Source organism: Microcebus murinus, chromosome 9 (assembly GCF_040939455.1).
Source record: "Microcebus murinus isolate Inina chromosome 9, M.murinus_Inina_mat1.0, whole genome shotgun sequence".
Lineage (NCBI taxonomy): Eukaryota > Metazoa > Chordata > Mammalia > Primates > Cheirogaleidae > Microcebus > Microcebus murinus.
The window spans coordinates 82,396,125-82,412,827 of record NC_134112.1 but is presented as its reverse complement, the minus strand read 5'-3'; the positions used below and the strand labels follow the sequence as shown (position 1 = coordinate 82,412,827).

Here is a 16,703-nt window from a genome sequence, read left to right as displayed (position 1 = left end):
TTATATAAGTCTTTTGATATACAGATGGATTTGTTTCAGGTTGCTTTCAATTTTAATATTTTTCCCCTTCTCATCTTAATGATTTATTTTTTAATGTGCAGAACATTATACTTCCAAAAGTCAAACTATACAAAGAAGTATATTCAGAAAAATGTCATTTTCTCTCTTATCTCTTCCACCCCCCCATGAGTAACCAACTTTATTGCTTTTGTTTATCTTTTTTGTGTATCTTTTTTTTTTTTTTTTTTGAGACAGAGTCTCACTTTGTTGTCCAGGCTAGAGTGAGTGCCGTGGCGTCAGCCTAGCTCACAGCAACCTCAAACTCCTGGGCTTGAGTGATCCTTCTGCCTCAGCCTCCCGAGTAGCTGGGACTACAGGCATGCGCCACCATGCCCGGCTAATTTTTTATATATATATCAGTTGGCCAATTAAATTCTTTCTATTTATAGTAGAGACGGGGTCTCGCTCTTGCTCAGGCTGGTTTTGAACTCCTGACCTTGAGCAATCCGCCCGCCTCGGCCTCCCAAGAGCTAGGATTACAGGCGTGAGCCACAGCGCCCGGCCTTGTGTATCTTTTTATAAAGATAAGAGATACATATATGTTTCTTATTTTCTCTTTTATCATAAAAGAAAGATAGCATATTATATATGCTCTCTTGTACTTTCTCTCTTTTTTTTTAACCTAAAAATATATACTGGAAATCACTCTAAAATAGTGCATGGAGACATTCCCCTATTTTTATTTATAGCTGTGTAGTACCTCAGCAGGTGTACATAGTAGTTTATGAACCAATTTCCTATGCTTGGACATTTACATAGTTTGTAGTATTTTGCAATATCAAGTAATGCTGCAGTGGATACCTCGTGCATATTTTTTTAAAACGTTGGAGGTGTATCCTTAGGGTAAATTCCTTCAAGTCCATGTGCTAGGTCGAAGGGTAAATAAATAGGTAATTCACAGAGAATGCTAAATTCTACCAGCAATGTATGAGTCTGCCAGTTTTTCCATAGTTTCACCAATAATGTGTATTATTAAGCTTTTGAAGTTTTATCAGCCTTTTGGTTGAGAAATGCTATCTCAATGTTTTAATTTGAATATCTCTTATGAGAGAACCTAAACATCTTTTCATATTTTTAAGAGCCATTTAATATATCTCTTTTTGTGAATTGTCTGCTCAGATCTTTCCCCCATTTTCTCCAGGATTTTGGTCTTTGTTTCCTCAATTAATGTTTTTTTGTATATTAAAGAATTAGGTCTTTGTATGTGAAACATGTTATGAATATTTTCTCCCAGTTTGTCATTTGTCTTTTGACTTTTCTTATGGTGTCTTTTGTCACACAAAGGTCTTTTTTATTTTTATGTAGTCAAATTTGTCAGTTTTTTATCTCGTTTGACTTTTGAGTCATAGGTAGAAAAGACTTTTCCTTCAGATTATAGAGGGATTTACCCATGTTCTCGTCTAGTACATTTATACTTTTGTGTTTTACATTTAGATCTCGGATCCATTGGATTTTATTATTGTATATGGTGTGAGAAACAGATTCAGTCTTATCCTTTTCCAGTGACTATCCAGTTGCCCCCCCCAAAATGTTATTTACAGACCATTTTTGCCCCAGTGATTTGAGATATCATCTTTATGATATACCAAAGTTCCATATGTATTTAGGTCTGTTTCTGGGCTTTCTATTCTATTTATTATGTTGGTCTATTTATTCATATACCACTGCCACACACTATGTTAAATAAAGAAGCTTTGTAAAATATATTAATATCTGTTAGCCCTCCATCATAGCTCTTTATTTTCATTATTTTCCTGGATATTCTCGCATGTTTGTTTTTCTAATAAACTTCAGTATCAGCTTGTCTAGCTTCATAAAAAATCCCATTGGCATTTTTTATTGGGATCACATTAAATATTCATAAGTTAAGATAGGGGAGAATAAATATCTTGACGATGTTCAGATACCCTAACAAAGACAAGGGTGTCTTTTAATTTGTTTAAATCTGCCTTTCAAGAATGTTTTATAATATTTTTATATTAGTTTTGAAAATTTTTTAAATGTTTATTTCTAAATAATTTATATTTTTGTTGCTATTATGATTCTTTTTTTTTCTGAGATACGGTCTCACTCTGTTGCCTGAGCTAGAGTGCAGTGGCATTATCATAGCTCACTGCAACCGCAAATTCCTGGGTTCAAGCAATCCGCCTGCCTCAGCCTCCCAAGTAGCTGGGACTCAGGTGTGTGCCACCATTCCCAGCTAATTTTTGTATTTTTTGTAGTCTTGCTGTGTTGCTCAGGCTAGTATAAATGTTTTTTAATCCATGTATCTTGTAAGTAGTTATTATTCATGTATATGAATGTTATTAGTTTTGTATGTTAATTTTATATCCTGCTACCTTGCTGAATTATTGAGTTAGTTTCATTATTGATTATCTGGATTTTCAGGTATACTATGTTATATCATCTAAAAACAAAGATTGTTTTGTGTTTTGTCTTTTCTAATTCCTATTCCTCTAATTATTTTCTCTTATCTAATTGCATTGGCTAATATCTCCAGAATAATGTTAAGTAAAAGTAGAAATAGTAGCATCCTGGCATTATTTCTGATCTTAATGGGAATGCCGCTCAGTGTCCCCTGTTAAGTAATACACTGGCATTAGAACTGAGGTATTTATATTTATGTTATGGAAGTATCCGTCTATTTGTATTTTTTCCAGAATTTTTATTAGGAATGGGTGTTGGATTTTTATCAAAGGCTTTTCAGTATTTTGGATATAATCATATATTTTTTCTTTTTTGACTCATTAATATGATGAATTATATTAATTGTTTGGTCTTTTTTGAAGGTGGGTAAAAAAATAAAGAATATATATAATATAATTTTTTAAACAAAAAATATATATTAATTAATTTTCTGATATTGAAGTATCCTTGTATTTTATCATGGTATATTAATTATTTCCTTAATGTAGTATTAGTATTAGAGTCTGTTAGCTAACATAGTATTTAGAATTTTTATATCAATATTCGTAAATTATTTCAACTGTTAATTTTCCTTTCTGTGCATATATATACCATCTTTATTAGGTTTAAGTATCATTTTGTCACAGAAAGATAGTGGACATTTTCATTTTCTATGCTCCAAACAGCATATATAGATTTGGGTTATAAATCAGAGGATTGTTGGTAGACAATTCTCAATTCTCCATGGGTCTCTTTGCATTTCTGCACGTCTTGCAAGTTAGACACTCACTGCCCTTGGTTTCCTACCATACCAACTTGGTTCCCTTTGTATAGTACAAGATATCCTCCGGCCTTAGAAGACAGAGATAATGTCTTCCTCTAAAGTAAAGGATAGATTTCCTTACAGCCCTTGAAAATACAAATAGTATTCCCACTGGAGCACAAAGCAAACTTGCTTAGTGTCCAGTATAATAATGTTTTCTTTCAGAACAAAGGACAGGCGTGCTTACTGCCCATTGTAAAATATTCAATTTCCACACCTCGGAGTTCTTATCCTGTAATGTAACCTACTGTGGGTCAAGGTATTATCTGGCTCTCTTTGCAGTGCCCTGTGGGAATTGGGGTTCAAAGAAACCCACCCCAAAACACTGAATACTGTAGCTACTATTGGTATAGCTATTGGTGTGGTTACAGCAGTAACTGTCTTTCATCACTGAGCCAGGAATCTAGTGTTTTCTACCAGCATCCATGAAATTGTAGCAGGATAACTTGTAAGTAGGATAAAATCTCATACCCTTCACACTCCTTGACACTGGTCTTTAATGTTGTGGTAAAATTCCCCTAGAAACCATTTTGTGAAGTAATTCCTTGATAACTTTCTCTGTTTCTCCTGTGGAATTCTGTTCAAGCTTTTTATCTTTACTGCTCACTTTAAAATGGTTATGTGCTTATTTGTTTAAGGTGGAGAGAGAGAATCCTTGAATAAACTCCATTTTTACATTGCGTTTTATTTTCCTTTGTGGTCTCCTTTCTTATATTCCGTGACGAATAATTATTGTCATTTTAGATAACTATAATGCATTCTTAGCTTATAGAGGGAAATTATGCTTTACAGCTAAAGTTATAAAGATGAATGTCCTTTCTGTGTTTGTTTCCTGTATGTGGTGGTTGTACAGTCATTGTAAAAGTGACTCTTCTGTTTGTTTTTCTACAGGTGGTGGTTGTACAGGCAATTAGTGCTCTCTGTCAGAAATATCCTCGAAAGCATAGCGTCATGATGACTTTCCTCTCTAACATGCTCCGAGATGATGTAGGTAGACTCCTTTTTAATCATAGGAAGTTGCTTTCTTAAATTCTTTTGTTTGCCATTAAATACCATAGTGTTTTAAGCTTTGATTTCTTTATCATCTCAGTATGCCTCTCAAGTAGTATGCATAAGTCTGGTTCCTGTCTTACTGCAAAACATGCCATTGCTTTGCTTTCCCACTAAAAAAAAAAACTTTTGTTTCTTTCATAAAGGGCAGGAAATGAAATTGGAATATTATAAGTGTGACCCTTGGAGTATAAGCATTTTCCAAAAAGTGTCCTTAGAATGAATGGCAGTTTTATCTTCTCTTGCCAGGGTGGCTTTGAATATAAGCGGGCCATTGTGGACTGTATAATCACCATTGTGGAAGAGAACTCTGAGAGTAAAGAAGCAGGTCTAGCCCACCTTTGTGAATTCATTGAGGACTGTGAACACACTGTTCTGGCTACTAAGATTCTACACTTGTTGGGCAAAGAGGGCCCCAGAACGCCTGTCCCCTCCAAGTATATCCGCTTTATTTTTAATAGGGTTGTCCTGGAGAATGAGGCTATCAGAGCAGGTGAGTCATTGGAACACTGATAATGATGTGATCTGGTGATCTTTTGAAATATTTAACTCAAAGAGGGTAGTAATGGAAAACTAAGCTGCAAGATCTGTTTTATGGTAGGATCTTAGAGTGTATGTAGAGCTCAGATGTATAGCTCTTTCTTTGTACTCCAATTTGTTCTCATTTTTGCCTTAGATTGGAGAGAACCCTTGCATTTCAGTGTGATAGGAATACCATGATGGCTCATCCTTTTTTTCAGAGTGATAGCCATATGTATGATTGTATGTAAAATTTGTTATATGTGTGTCTATATATTTTTAAGTGACTTCCTCTCTGATCTTTCCTTCCCCTTAGCATATGAACAGGTCCAAATTTCTCCTGTTAAAAATGTGAACCCTCCTGTTAGCCTTCATCTTTCACTAGCTGCTGACACTATACTTTTCTTCCCTTCTGAGATAAACTTCAGGTAGCCATTGTTAGCTGCCAGCATGAATTCATTTTCCATTTTCTCTTCAACTCAATATAATCTAGCTCTCTCCCTTAAAAATCCTCTGAAGCTATTTTTTAAAAAAATTACTTATAAACTACTTGAGAAATAAGTCAGTCACTAATGTTCTGTTCTTTGTTCACCTCTGTTGATTTGATGTACTGTTAACTAAACACTTGATGAAACCCTCTACCCTTGATTTCTACAATAGCCTACATTTTTTTACCACTCCTCACTCTTATTTATAGTTTCTTTTCCTAGGCTCATTCCTTAAAATATTACTTCTCCTTAGGGTTTTATCTTCTCAACATACACGTTCTTCCTGGCTATCAGAGCTCTACTGATAAGCTATGACATTCCAATCATGTCTCTTTCCTGAGCCTGTGTGTCCAACTGCCTAAGGCACTTTAAATTCAACCTGAAATTCAAACTAACCCAAACTGAAATTTTCACCTTTTTCATCCACTCAGTTGTGAAGATAGAAACTTATTCTACTGTTTTACAACTCCCATCTATTCTTTAGCAAAGTGCTGTCAATTCTGTCTCCTTAATATTTCTTCATTCTCTTTTCTGTTTTCAGGGCTACTAATTTAGGTTGTCAATCATTTCAGATTCCTGACTAGTCTGTTTAATAGACTCAACATATAGCCAGTCTATATTCCACACTCAGCCAAAAATGGTCTTTCAACTGTGTAAATTTATCCTATGTTTAATATCCTTTAATAATAATTTTGAGATTAAAAAACACCGTATTTTTGTTTTAGCCCTAGTCTCTTCTTGTTCTCCAACGTAGGCCGTATGCTCAGTCTTGCTCAGCTGTGTCCAGTACTATAGCATGCTTTCTTCTCTGGGCAGAGAGCATTTGTACTTGTTATTCTCTTTGTCTCTAATACTCTTTTCCTGAATTCTCCCTCTGACTAATTCTACTTGTTCTTCAAAATTTAGCTCAAGTAGTAAGTGTCAACTCCTTGTCTTACTTCTCTACCACCACTTCTGACTTAAATTCCTTTCTCTGTACTCACATAGCATTCTGGATAATAGTTCTGCCATGGACTTACTACATATTATATTATAGTTATCTCTTTACTTACCTGTCTTTCCCATTAAAATATAATTCTTGAGGTCAGGCACTATGTCTTTTATCTACCCCCAGCACCTAGAATACTTCCTGACTAAAGTTTGGTAAATAGTGAATCTTTATTGAATGCAAGGAATTTTAATAATAGAATTTCTTTTTATGCTTGGCGCTGGTTGTTTGAGATTAGAACTTAATCACATCAGTGTGATATATAAGGGGATGTGGTAGAGTGAAGATATGGCTTATACAGGAAATCTATATTATTCTTTTCCTTCAATGCATGGAGGATTTTCCTATTCAAAGCTCTCTTGGGCCTGCAGAATTCTGTTTATGCTTAAATGTATCAAAGATATAAGATCAAGAAACACTCAATAAAACAAGTAAGTTTTTCTCCACTGAACATAGGGAAACTTCTCTAGTTTTTTAAAAAACGATTATTGCTTAACTCTGACTAACCAATATTGTTTTATTTTATGCTTCATTAATTATAGCTGCTGTGAGTGCTTTGGCTAAATTTGGGGCTCAGAACGAGAGTCTTCTCCCAAGCATCCTTGTACTTTTACAAAGGTAAGTAAAATCTCTTTTTTATAAAATAAGAATTCTACATGGCTAAATAGCAAAATCCTTATTGTAGCATATTGGATGCACTACAGGGCCAAAGATAGAGCTGATGGAGTAAATCAGGGGCAAATGACATTTTCTTTCTCTTTCTAGTAATTATATATGTGCTAGGTACATATTACATTTGACTTTGGATTTCTCTTACATAATTTTGAGAAAGTGACTTAAATACATGTACCTCAATTTGTGTGATAGGGTCTAACTTAAAAAAGATTTTAGGCAATTCACTATGTAGAGTTGAAAATAGTAGCTTTTCATGGTCTCCACGACTCCCTATTTTCCTCCCTATCAGGAAAAGATTCTGTGATTGCATCTTGTAATTGAAACAGGTAAATTATAAGCCAATGGCTGGCTGGTTTAAATTAAAAAATTGCCATTTGAGTAGTAACAATGCTTGGATTGTGAATACTGTTTATCTTTTTAGTATCCTTAGAAAATGTAATCTCATTTCTTAATTGTAGAAAAATCTTAAGTCTTCATCAGGGTCATGCACTTATAGATCCAGGAATAGACTTTGCTATTTCATGTTATTATATTCTTTATAGTTATTTTTATTGCCTACTTATATAGGCCTTCTGATTAATAATAACAGTTATTTCTTTAATAATTCAGAACAATACCTAACATTTTTGGAAACTTTAGGAGCCACTGTTGACTATTGTTGAGCTGTTTTACAAAGGTGGTACCAGATGACCTGAACTGTATCCTTTAGGTTTGGTGGTAAAGCTATGAGAAATCTTTGAGGTACTGTGACATGCCAATTCTGTTTCCTCTGGACAGGTGTATGATGGATACTGATGATGAGGTTCGGGACAGAGCTACCTTCTATCTGAATGTGCTGCAGCAGAGGCAGATGGCACTGAATGCTACATATATCTTCAATGGTCAGTGAGAGCCAAGAATGTAGACAAACACACTTTTGTTCCCCAAATGGTGTCTTGGAAGCATATTTCATGATAATTTAATATGAGCTAACTTCACCTGGCAAATACTTGGTTTTTGTCTCTGAATGCACTTCCATTTCTAGGGAAACCTGTATTGATAGGATATTCTCTAATTTGGTAATGGCAATTCCTATAAAACAATTTATAAAAATATATTTCTTGGCCGGGCGCGGTGGCTCACGCCTGTAATCCTAGCTCTCTGGGAGGCCGAGGCGGGCGGATTGCTCAAGGTCAGGAGTTCAAAACCAGCCTGAGCAAGAGCGAGACCCCGTCTCTACTATAAATAGAAAGAAATTAATTGGCCAACTGATATATATGTAAAAAATTAGCCGGGCATGGTGGCGCATGCCTGTAGTCCCAGCTACTCGGGAGGCTGAGGCAGCAGGATTGCTCGAGCCCAGGAGTTTGAGGTTGCTGTGAGCTAGGCTGACGCCACGGCACTCACTCTAGCCTGGGCAACAAAGTGAGACTCTGTCTCAAAAAAAAAATATATATATATATATATTTCTTAAAGCATGTAAGAGCCCAAAGAGTATTCCTTATTTCTGGTTCTCCTTGAACTCTCTCTTGGATGGGTTTACCTTTTTTCCCCTTTTCTTATGCTGTCATTGTTCCCACATGGCTAAGTTGCTTTCTTTTCTGGGAATTACTTACATTTTATTGAACATATTTATGCTCTGCTCCCATGTTTTCTTGAATGAGATAAGGCAGTTTATAAGTTTACAAGGCAGTTTTATAAAATAGCTTTTATTTTTAATTACTTGGGCTATAAAGTCTGTGGTTGTATTTTTCTCTTCCTTCACAAAACTTCCTTCAGATAAATATTACAAATCTGGGCCTATCTGGAGCATAGGATTGGCAAGAGGTTATAATGCTGAGGTTTTTTTGTGTTTCACAGGTCTGATGGTCTCTGTACCAGGAATGGAAAAAGCCTTATACCAGTACACACTGGAGCCTTCAGAAAAACCCTTTGATATGAAATCGATTCCTCTTGCAATGGCTCCTGTCTTTGAACAGAAATCAGGTAATGGGAACAGTTAATTCTACTTTCTTGTGCACAAATAGTTTTACAAAACTAGTAAATATTACATTTTCTAAAATAGAGAGTATAGAAAACTAGAAAAAATCACAAAATATTAGCATATTTTTCTCTAATATTTGTTTTGTTTTGTTTGTCACTCCTTCTGAATCTTTTAGATATAAGATACATGGTATTTTTATAGGAGTTTTTAAAAATATCCTAGTTTTTACATAAAAGCAAGAATATAAAATGTGTCCTAAGATGAACATCTTTTCTTTTTTTTAAAATGCATAGTGTTGTAGCATTTGAAGGTACACAGTGCCACTATGTATCTCTGAGCAATAACAGTGCTGTCACTTCCTATTTTTGTTTTCTGAAGTTGGTGATTTCGAAGTTAATTAATTTTGCTATTGGAGGTTTGTCTTGAAAAAATGTATGGGACAAGATCATAAAAATATTTCCAACAAATATCTATCTTTAAAACTTAAAAAAGAGGAAGAAAGTATTTAGTGGTTGGAATACAGAACTGGAATAAAAGAACTCAGGCTTAATTTTCCACATTTCCAGTTTTTCTGTTGATACCATACAAGTGATTTTTCCTGTTTTTATCATGAGATTTATTTTATAAACTATTCCTCCTTTTCTGAGTAATTTTTTATACATCCTAATTTATTTAAAGCAAATTCTATATTTTTAGGGCTTACTTTATTATTTCACCATATATGTTTACTAAATTTGAGTGCCCTCCCAAAGTGACACAGAACCTATTGGTATGGTTTAGCAATAGCTCATTATATATCTGACTAGAAGTTTATGCCTTCATATCTTTCTGTCTGCATTGTTAGCTTGATAGTGGGAAAGAAGCTCACTTAATTGCTCATGTCTGTCTTTGTAGAAATCACACTTGTGGCTACTAAGCCAGAGAAGTTGGCTCCTTCCAGGCAAGACATTTTCCAAGGTATGATGATTTGGTGGGTAGAAGGAATAATCTTGCCCCTAGGCATTGTAAATATAATAAAGTCCACTACTTTTATCTGTTTGATTAATTCTCAGTACAGGAAATATTTGTGTGGCTGAAGATCATAGGTTATAGTTGCTAAGCATACACAAGTCCATGGAACTTTTCAAATTCCAGTTGCCAACTGGGAATGTTGTTCTTGTCTGTATCTTATTGGTTAACAGGAAACTCAAATTCTAAAAGATTAGGAATTTAGTTTCGTTTTTTGCTTTTAGTAATTCAGTACATGAACTTTCTTGCTTAAAAGATTATTTCACTAAAGCTTGAGGACATATTAGTTAAGTGTTTGGCTATTAGAAATTAAAACATTTTAGGAATCCAGAGTAAACTTTTTCCCTGTCTTTTTCATATCTTCTTTCCTTTTTCCTTGATAGAACAATTGGCTGCCATTCCTGAGTTTATGACTCTAGGACCCTTGTTCAAATCTTCTGAGCCTGTTCAACTTACAGAAGCAGAGACAGAATATTTTGTTCGCTGTATCAAGCATATGTTTACCAATCACATTGTGTTCCAGGTGAGATGAGTGTCCTTGGCTCCTGTAGGCACTTAGTATAAACTGGTATGCTTTGAGACAAATATCAATTCCCCTTTAGCTTATAATTCTAGTTTTTATAGAAAATTAATTTGGCAGAATTTCTGGTTTTCTTTCCTAATACCAGAGCTACAGGGATCCTTTCATATGATGGGTAACTTTTGAGGGTTAAAATCTAAAAAGACATAAAACTGAAATGTCTGAAAAAGTTGGACAACATAAAGTATAACCTATTTTTAAAACCATGTTTTAACATCAGGGTAAATTAAGTAGGTTGTTCAAAAAACTTAGATTTGACAGCCATCAGACTTCTACCATCTTGTTTGATAGAGCAATCTCAGGAAAGAGAAAAAACTGATCAATAATATAAACAAAAAGACCTCAAGAATAAGACTATCCTTGTCGCCTAATGAAAAATCTTAGGAGATCTACAGTTCTGTTTAGAGAGGGGGAAGGTATAGTGGGTTCCAGAGCTCAGTCATGGATTATGAGTGGGAAGGAACAACTTACTTTTGAAAACACTGCTTATCCTTCACAACTTTTTCATTTGCTGACTTTTCAGTTTGACTGTACCAATACTCTAAATGACCAGCTACTGGAGAAAGTGACAGTGCAGATGGAGCCATCAGATTCCTTTGAAGTGCTGCGTTGTATCCCAGCCCCCAGCCTCCCTTATAATCAACCAGGAATATGTTATACTCTTGTTCGTTTGCCTGATGATGGCCCTACAGCAGGTACTGACCCATAGAAGGGAGGAGATACTTACATGATTAAGAATGCATTACCTCCTGAGCCTTCAAATGTCTATACAAATGTTCAGCATTCAAGAATATGGTTCTTTTCTAGAATTTAATGTAATGATAATGGGGGGTATATTTTAAAAATTGGTTTCACAATTGTTTACTGCTACAAAAATATTAATTTCAAAACAAGGCCTCTGAGTAAAATTTGCTAAATATTCAGTCTTAAAGGAGAGATTGAATGTATACCGTGGTAGACTGAAAAGGAACTGAGGCTTTTTGTTGGAACAGTATAACCACTAGTGAAGGCTCATATATGTAATGTCTCCTATGAAGAAATTTTAAAATACAGTGTTTAAAAATACATCATGTAGCATAAGGCTGGTGTCTGAGAGTATTATCTCTCAGCCTGAGTGGCTTAGCCAACCATGTGTGTCCACATTTGAGAAAGGCTTTGTAATTCTCTATTTGACCCATAAATAGTCTTTGATGAGGGGAAAACAGCCCCTAAGAGAACCAACTGCTTATGTCAATAGTAGTATTTACAGATTTGAGGATTTAGGAAGATCTTGTGACCTATTGTTTGTGAATGTCAAGTATTTATTGTACTTGATTTCTTGTCCCCATTTTCCTGAGTTCTTCTCTTCCCATATTTACTGTAGAAAACCCCGTTTCCATAGAAATAAGCACAGACATCACATTTATGTTTTGCACAACTTTTATTACTATAAGTACAGGAAAACAGGTTTACAAATTGACAAATATTGGGGAAGTTACAGAAGTACAAGAAATCATGAAAGTATGAGTAAATGGTTATCCCTGGTCATCATTCATTTACATTTGGGGCTTAACCTGCTTTCTTTCAGCCCCTCTCCTAACTCCCTTCTTGGACCTTGGTTCCTAGGAGCTCCTGCCCAGTCTTATCTGTGTTGGGTGATAGATCAGGCTACTCAGACTCTAGCACCAGGTAGATTCACATTGGCACCACTGCTGGATCTGAATCCCAGGTTGTTCCCTCTGGCCCTGGGTGGAACTCTGCTTCTTTTCTCTAGCCACCCTAGATCCATAAACCCTTGGGTAGGAAGGCACTTGCCTATCTGGCCTCCAGTATTTCTCCTTTGAGCTCTAAGCCATCTGGCTTTAACCTTTAATTACCTCCTTTATCCATTTGTGAGGTTTCTCTAGTTCCATTTCCCACATAGCTTCACTTTCTTTCCTGGTCTATTTTTCTCTCTAGTTAGGTTTGTCTGAATTATGTCCACTAGCCAGTAATTAAGCTGACTGTACTCTTAAGTAAAGCTAGTTTTATATACTCTTGTTCTAAACTAGTATCTGGGCCCAGTCTTTATGTAGCCCTGTAGCTTCTGCCATTGTCCTGGGACACTCTACACTTCATCAGGTTTTTTCTGGTAGCTATCTTGCCTTCTTTCAAAATTCTTCCCCCTATTGTACTTCTCACCAACTTTACTTTTTAAGGTATGCAGCATACCATTACTTTATCACTTAATTTCAGAGGAAAGTAAAATGCTGAATCCTTGGAATAATCAAGCTCTTCTCAATCGAGAACACTAGCTCCTCCCACTTCCCCAGGTTCATTTTTCATAACTGATAACTCAGGTGCCTCACATTCCAGGGAGTGATCTTAACAGACTCCAATAAATAAGTATAATTTTATAATACCACAATACACAAAACATCAATATTGAAATTACATATAGTATAGGAAAACAACAACAACAACAATAAACATTTCCACCAAGAGAGGAAGAAGGGGAAAGGTTTTCTCAGCCCTCTTCACTAAGGAGTTCATTTCTTTTTAAAACATAGATCTTACAAACTAGCCCAGGGATTTCAACCTTTGGTCTGCTGGCTATGGACTCTTTTGCTTGATGGTTTGTTTCATTTTTGTTTATAAAAATTTGACATTTAGAGAATTCTTTCTTTTATGTTAAACTTGGAGGGTTTCCTATCAGAGCTAAAGTGTAGTTATAAACTCATCGACACTTAGACATTTAAAATATTGTTAGTAGTCAATTTATATCTGACTCATCACATATTTGCTTAAAAACAAACTCCTTTCTATTTAGTTTTTGTAAGAAACTGTCAAATTTTTAATCCATGGTCAATCCAGACCCTTTGCTATATAATGAAAAAGTGAAATACCAGAACATAGATGGTAATAAAGAGTCTTTTGTCCATTCTTTCCTCTTTGCATTTTCCCATAGCAGTAGTCCACATTTTACAGATCTATGTATCACGTCTATGTATATTATCTCAGAAAAATATTTTTTCCTTATAATCACAGGGAAAAAAATAGAAATTCCTGGTTGTGATTTCCTTCAACTTGAAAACAGTATAACATAATACAAAGGAATATAGGTTTTATATACACATGGGGATTTGAATTCTGCCCCTGCTACATATAAACTGGGTAATCTTGAACAAGTTATTTGATCTCTTAAGATTATTATATGGGTGAAATGAAATGAAGTAAGTAATGTCTTTACCATGGTGCCAGATACATAGTAAATAATAAATACAAGATATTATTTAATTCTGGAACTCGCAACCTTCTCCCTTTAAAATCAAGTCTTCCACACTTCAAAAGGCATACACTCTGAAATCTCATAAGTCTCAATTTAATTAGTCCTATTTATCTTTCATCTTCCAAGAATTTCTCCTTTATCCCCCAAATTTTAGAAAATCCTTTAAGGCAACATTCCTCCTTAGTATCCTTTCTCATTCTTTCCTCTGAATATTTATTGCATCAGCAACAATATACATTATATATAAAACATTCTATCAGTTGTTCCCCACTTTGGACCTCTTTAACGCCCCTACCTATTTAACTTCTAATTACAAGCACCTATTCAGAACTATCCTAATCCCTATATTTTATTATTAGACTATCAAGCTTTATTGCATCATATTTCTCATCATCTAGAACCATGTCAACAAATGTAAATAACTTATTTTAAAACTATCTTCACTAGAAAACATCTATACCAAGAAATACAGCACATGTATGGGAGTTTCTTTCCTCTCTTGTTCATTAGGAATATTGCCTGCCATCTAATCACTTACAATTCTTTCATAAATAATTCATCTCTCGACTTCCTGCCTACACTTCCTTAAAGTGCCATCTTAAGCAGTCTGATGGACTCAGAACTCTTCTCTGAATCTGTATCTACCATCCATAATTTTTTGTTCAGTATTAATCATGTCAACTCTTGCCATTCTGTACTAAATCCATAACTTCAATTTAATAAGATTTACCTCAGAGTTTTTTCCTTTGACTCACATCCACTCACTCACTGGGATCCTTGATGAAACTTTGCTTTCTTCCAAGCCAAGCATTTAAGCTCAGTTTTCACTCAAGTACTTAAAAAGCAGATTGGTAGAACATTACTATTCTGCCACCATTTTAATTTCTGCCTTTATCACCAGAATTTGCTTTAGTCTGGATGTAAAATCAATATTCCTACAATTTGCCCCATTATAGGATCCGCCAGGATTCCCTGTCTCAGACCTCCCTATACACCTCATTCTCTTATACCCAGTCTGCCTATCCTGAAACTCACTGAGACTATCATTCCTTTTCAAGCCATGTTCCTATCCTATTTGATGTTCCTTTTTCACCCCAGCATCATCAACATCCCTCCATCTTTACTGTTGACTTAACTGACACCATCTCTCCAGAATGCAACTTAAACAAGGCATACCCACTCATTTCTGCCTTTTGCCATAAGAAAAGCACTCCTGCTCATCGGTACTGCCCAATCATTGTTCACGTCTGTCACTAAAATGGATTCACAATATGAGTATGTATGAGCTTCCTCCTTGGATTCTCACCTGCATCCTTGGCTGTCAGAAGTACTGACTTTCTAAGGATTGCTGACCAAGCTCTCTCTTCAGACTCCAAAAATTTATACTATATGACCATTTATTCACCCGACTCTACCCATTCCTCAAGTGATTATCTGATGGAGCTTTAAGGCAGCCACTGAATTCCCTAATGATCATTTCTCTTTAGACACTTTTCCTGTTTTCCATTATTCTGTATTTTGGATCAAGTTTAAATGGGCAACAAAATACCCATTTTACCAACTATAACTTTCCTAAATAATGACAATTTGACATGTATATTGTCCCCTTAAACCAAATTTCATTAAAGAGAACACTCTTGTTCCATTTCCGCTCTGCTGATTTTGCTGGAGACCACATTAAACATAGTCCAACCTATGTCCAACCCTCAAATTTGCAACTTTTACAGTGTTAAGCGTATGCTTTCAAAATCCTGACCTCCAGTGATTCAGAACACTACATTCCATATAGGTTGGCTTTACTTTATCATAACTGTGAACATTCTTCTTTTTCTATTTTCCCATTCAATGAACTATTTACACAAGACATTAAATGTTGTCATCCCACTTGCAGCTCTTCTAGACTATATCTTCTTCTTACTACACTCCTCCTATAGTCTGCCCTTGATACTATATGTACCAGCAAGTGGACCCCTGAGGTATACCAACACCCTGGTTAGGAAACTCTGCATTCTGCCTTCCGCATTTCCATGTTGGCCACTTTACCAACGCTTAGCCCCCCACAAATTCAGAAGATCTCTCTCCCTTCCTATGTACCTCCTGTCCCCTTCTTTTCAAATTTACTTCTGTGGCCCGACTTACATTCCAACTGCTGCCTTGAGATGGTGGGCTGGCTGAAATGTCTCTTTTCACATTAAATGTGGATTTAAACCAGGCAAGACCTAGCCACTGCATTTTCCGCACATGGTTATCTTCCTAAGACCCTCTTATTCTTCTTCCATATCTACTCTGACTTCCCCTACCACCAACAAATCAGTCAGTGGACTCAGAAATCCTTTGCTAGAGGTCTGCTCTCTTCCTAAACTCCTCAAACTGCTGACACAAATGCCAGACACTTTCTTTGTCTGAAGAAAGTGCTGAACTGAGTTGTCTCATGTCTGATTTCAATACTAACCATCCTACGTTCTTGGTTCTGCCATTTTGCAGACATTCATTTCATCTCACTGCGCAGTACCTCTCACCTCCAATCTTTCATCCTCTCACCATGCCTTTGATTCACAGGTTGGTCCCCAGCGTATCTGAGGTGCCCTTACCACTACACCTTCCTTCTTGGCCTCCTCCCTCCTCTCCTTCCTTCCTAGCTTGTCTTACCCACCCCATACTTTGTCCTCCATGAGCTTCCTCATGCACTTTTCCCCTTTGGGGACAAACTCCATGGATTCTGCACATTCACTCCTCTACCTTGGGGTTGCCATGCCTCCCTTGGAGCAGCGCATTCCCTGGTCCTAACCAGCCTCTGCTGTCTCAGCTGCTAGCTCCCTCACCTGCTCCCTCTCACGCCTCTTGCCCACTGGACCACCTCTCCTCCATGCTGCTCCACCACATGTCGCAAACTCCT

General features: G+C 36.0%; 1 protein-coding gene across 1 annotated transcript in view; it reads left to right on the top strand.

The window, feature by feature from the left end:
- Nucleotides 1-16,703, top strand: part of COPG2 (coat protein complex I subunit gamma 2) — a 117,305-nt gene that overhangs the window by 75,185 nt on the left and 25,417 nt on the right. Inside the window, exons 13-20 of the mRNA XM_076006613.1 lie at nt 4,181-4,276; nt 4,589-4,832; nt 6,877-6,952; nt 7,787-7,890; nt 8,849-8,974; nt 9,867-9,929; nt 10,364-10,503; nt 11,084-11,255. Coding sequence (XP_075862728.1) covers nt 4,181-4,276; nt 4,589-4,832; nt 6,877-6,952; nt 7,787-7,890; nt 8,849-8,974; nt 9,867-9,929; nt 10,364-10,503; nt 11,084-11,255 — 1,021 coding nt within the window. The remainder of the gene's footprint in view (nt 1-4,180; nt 4,277-4,588; nt 4,833-6,876; nt 6,953-7,786; nt 7,891-8,848; nt 8,975-9,866; nt 9,930-10,363; nt 10,504-11,083; nt 11,256-16,703) is intronic.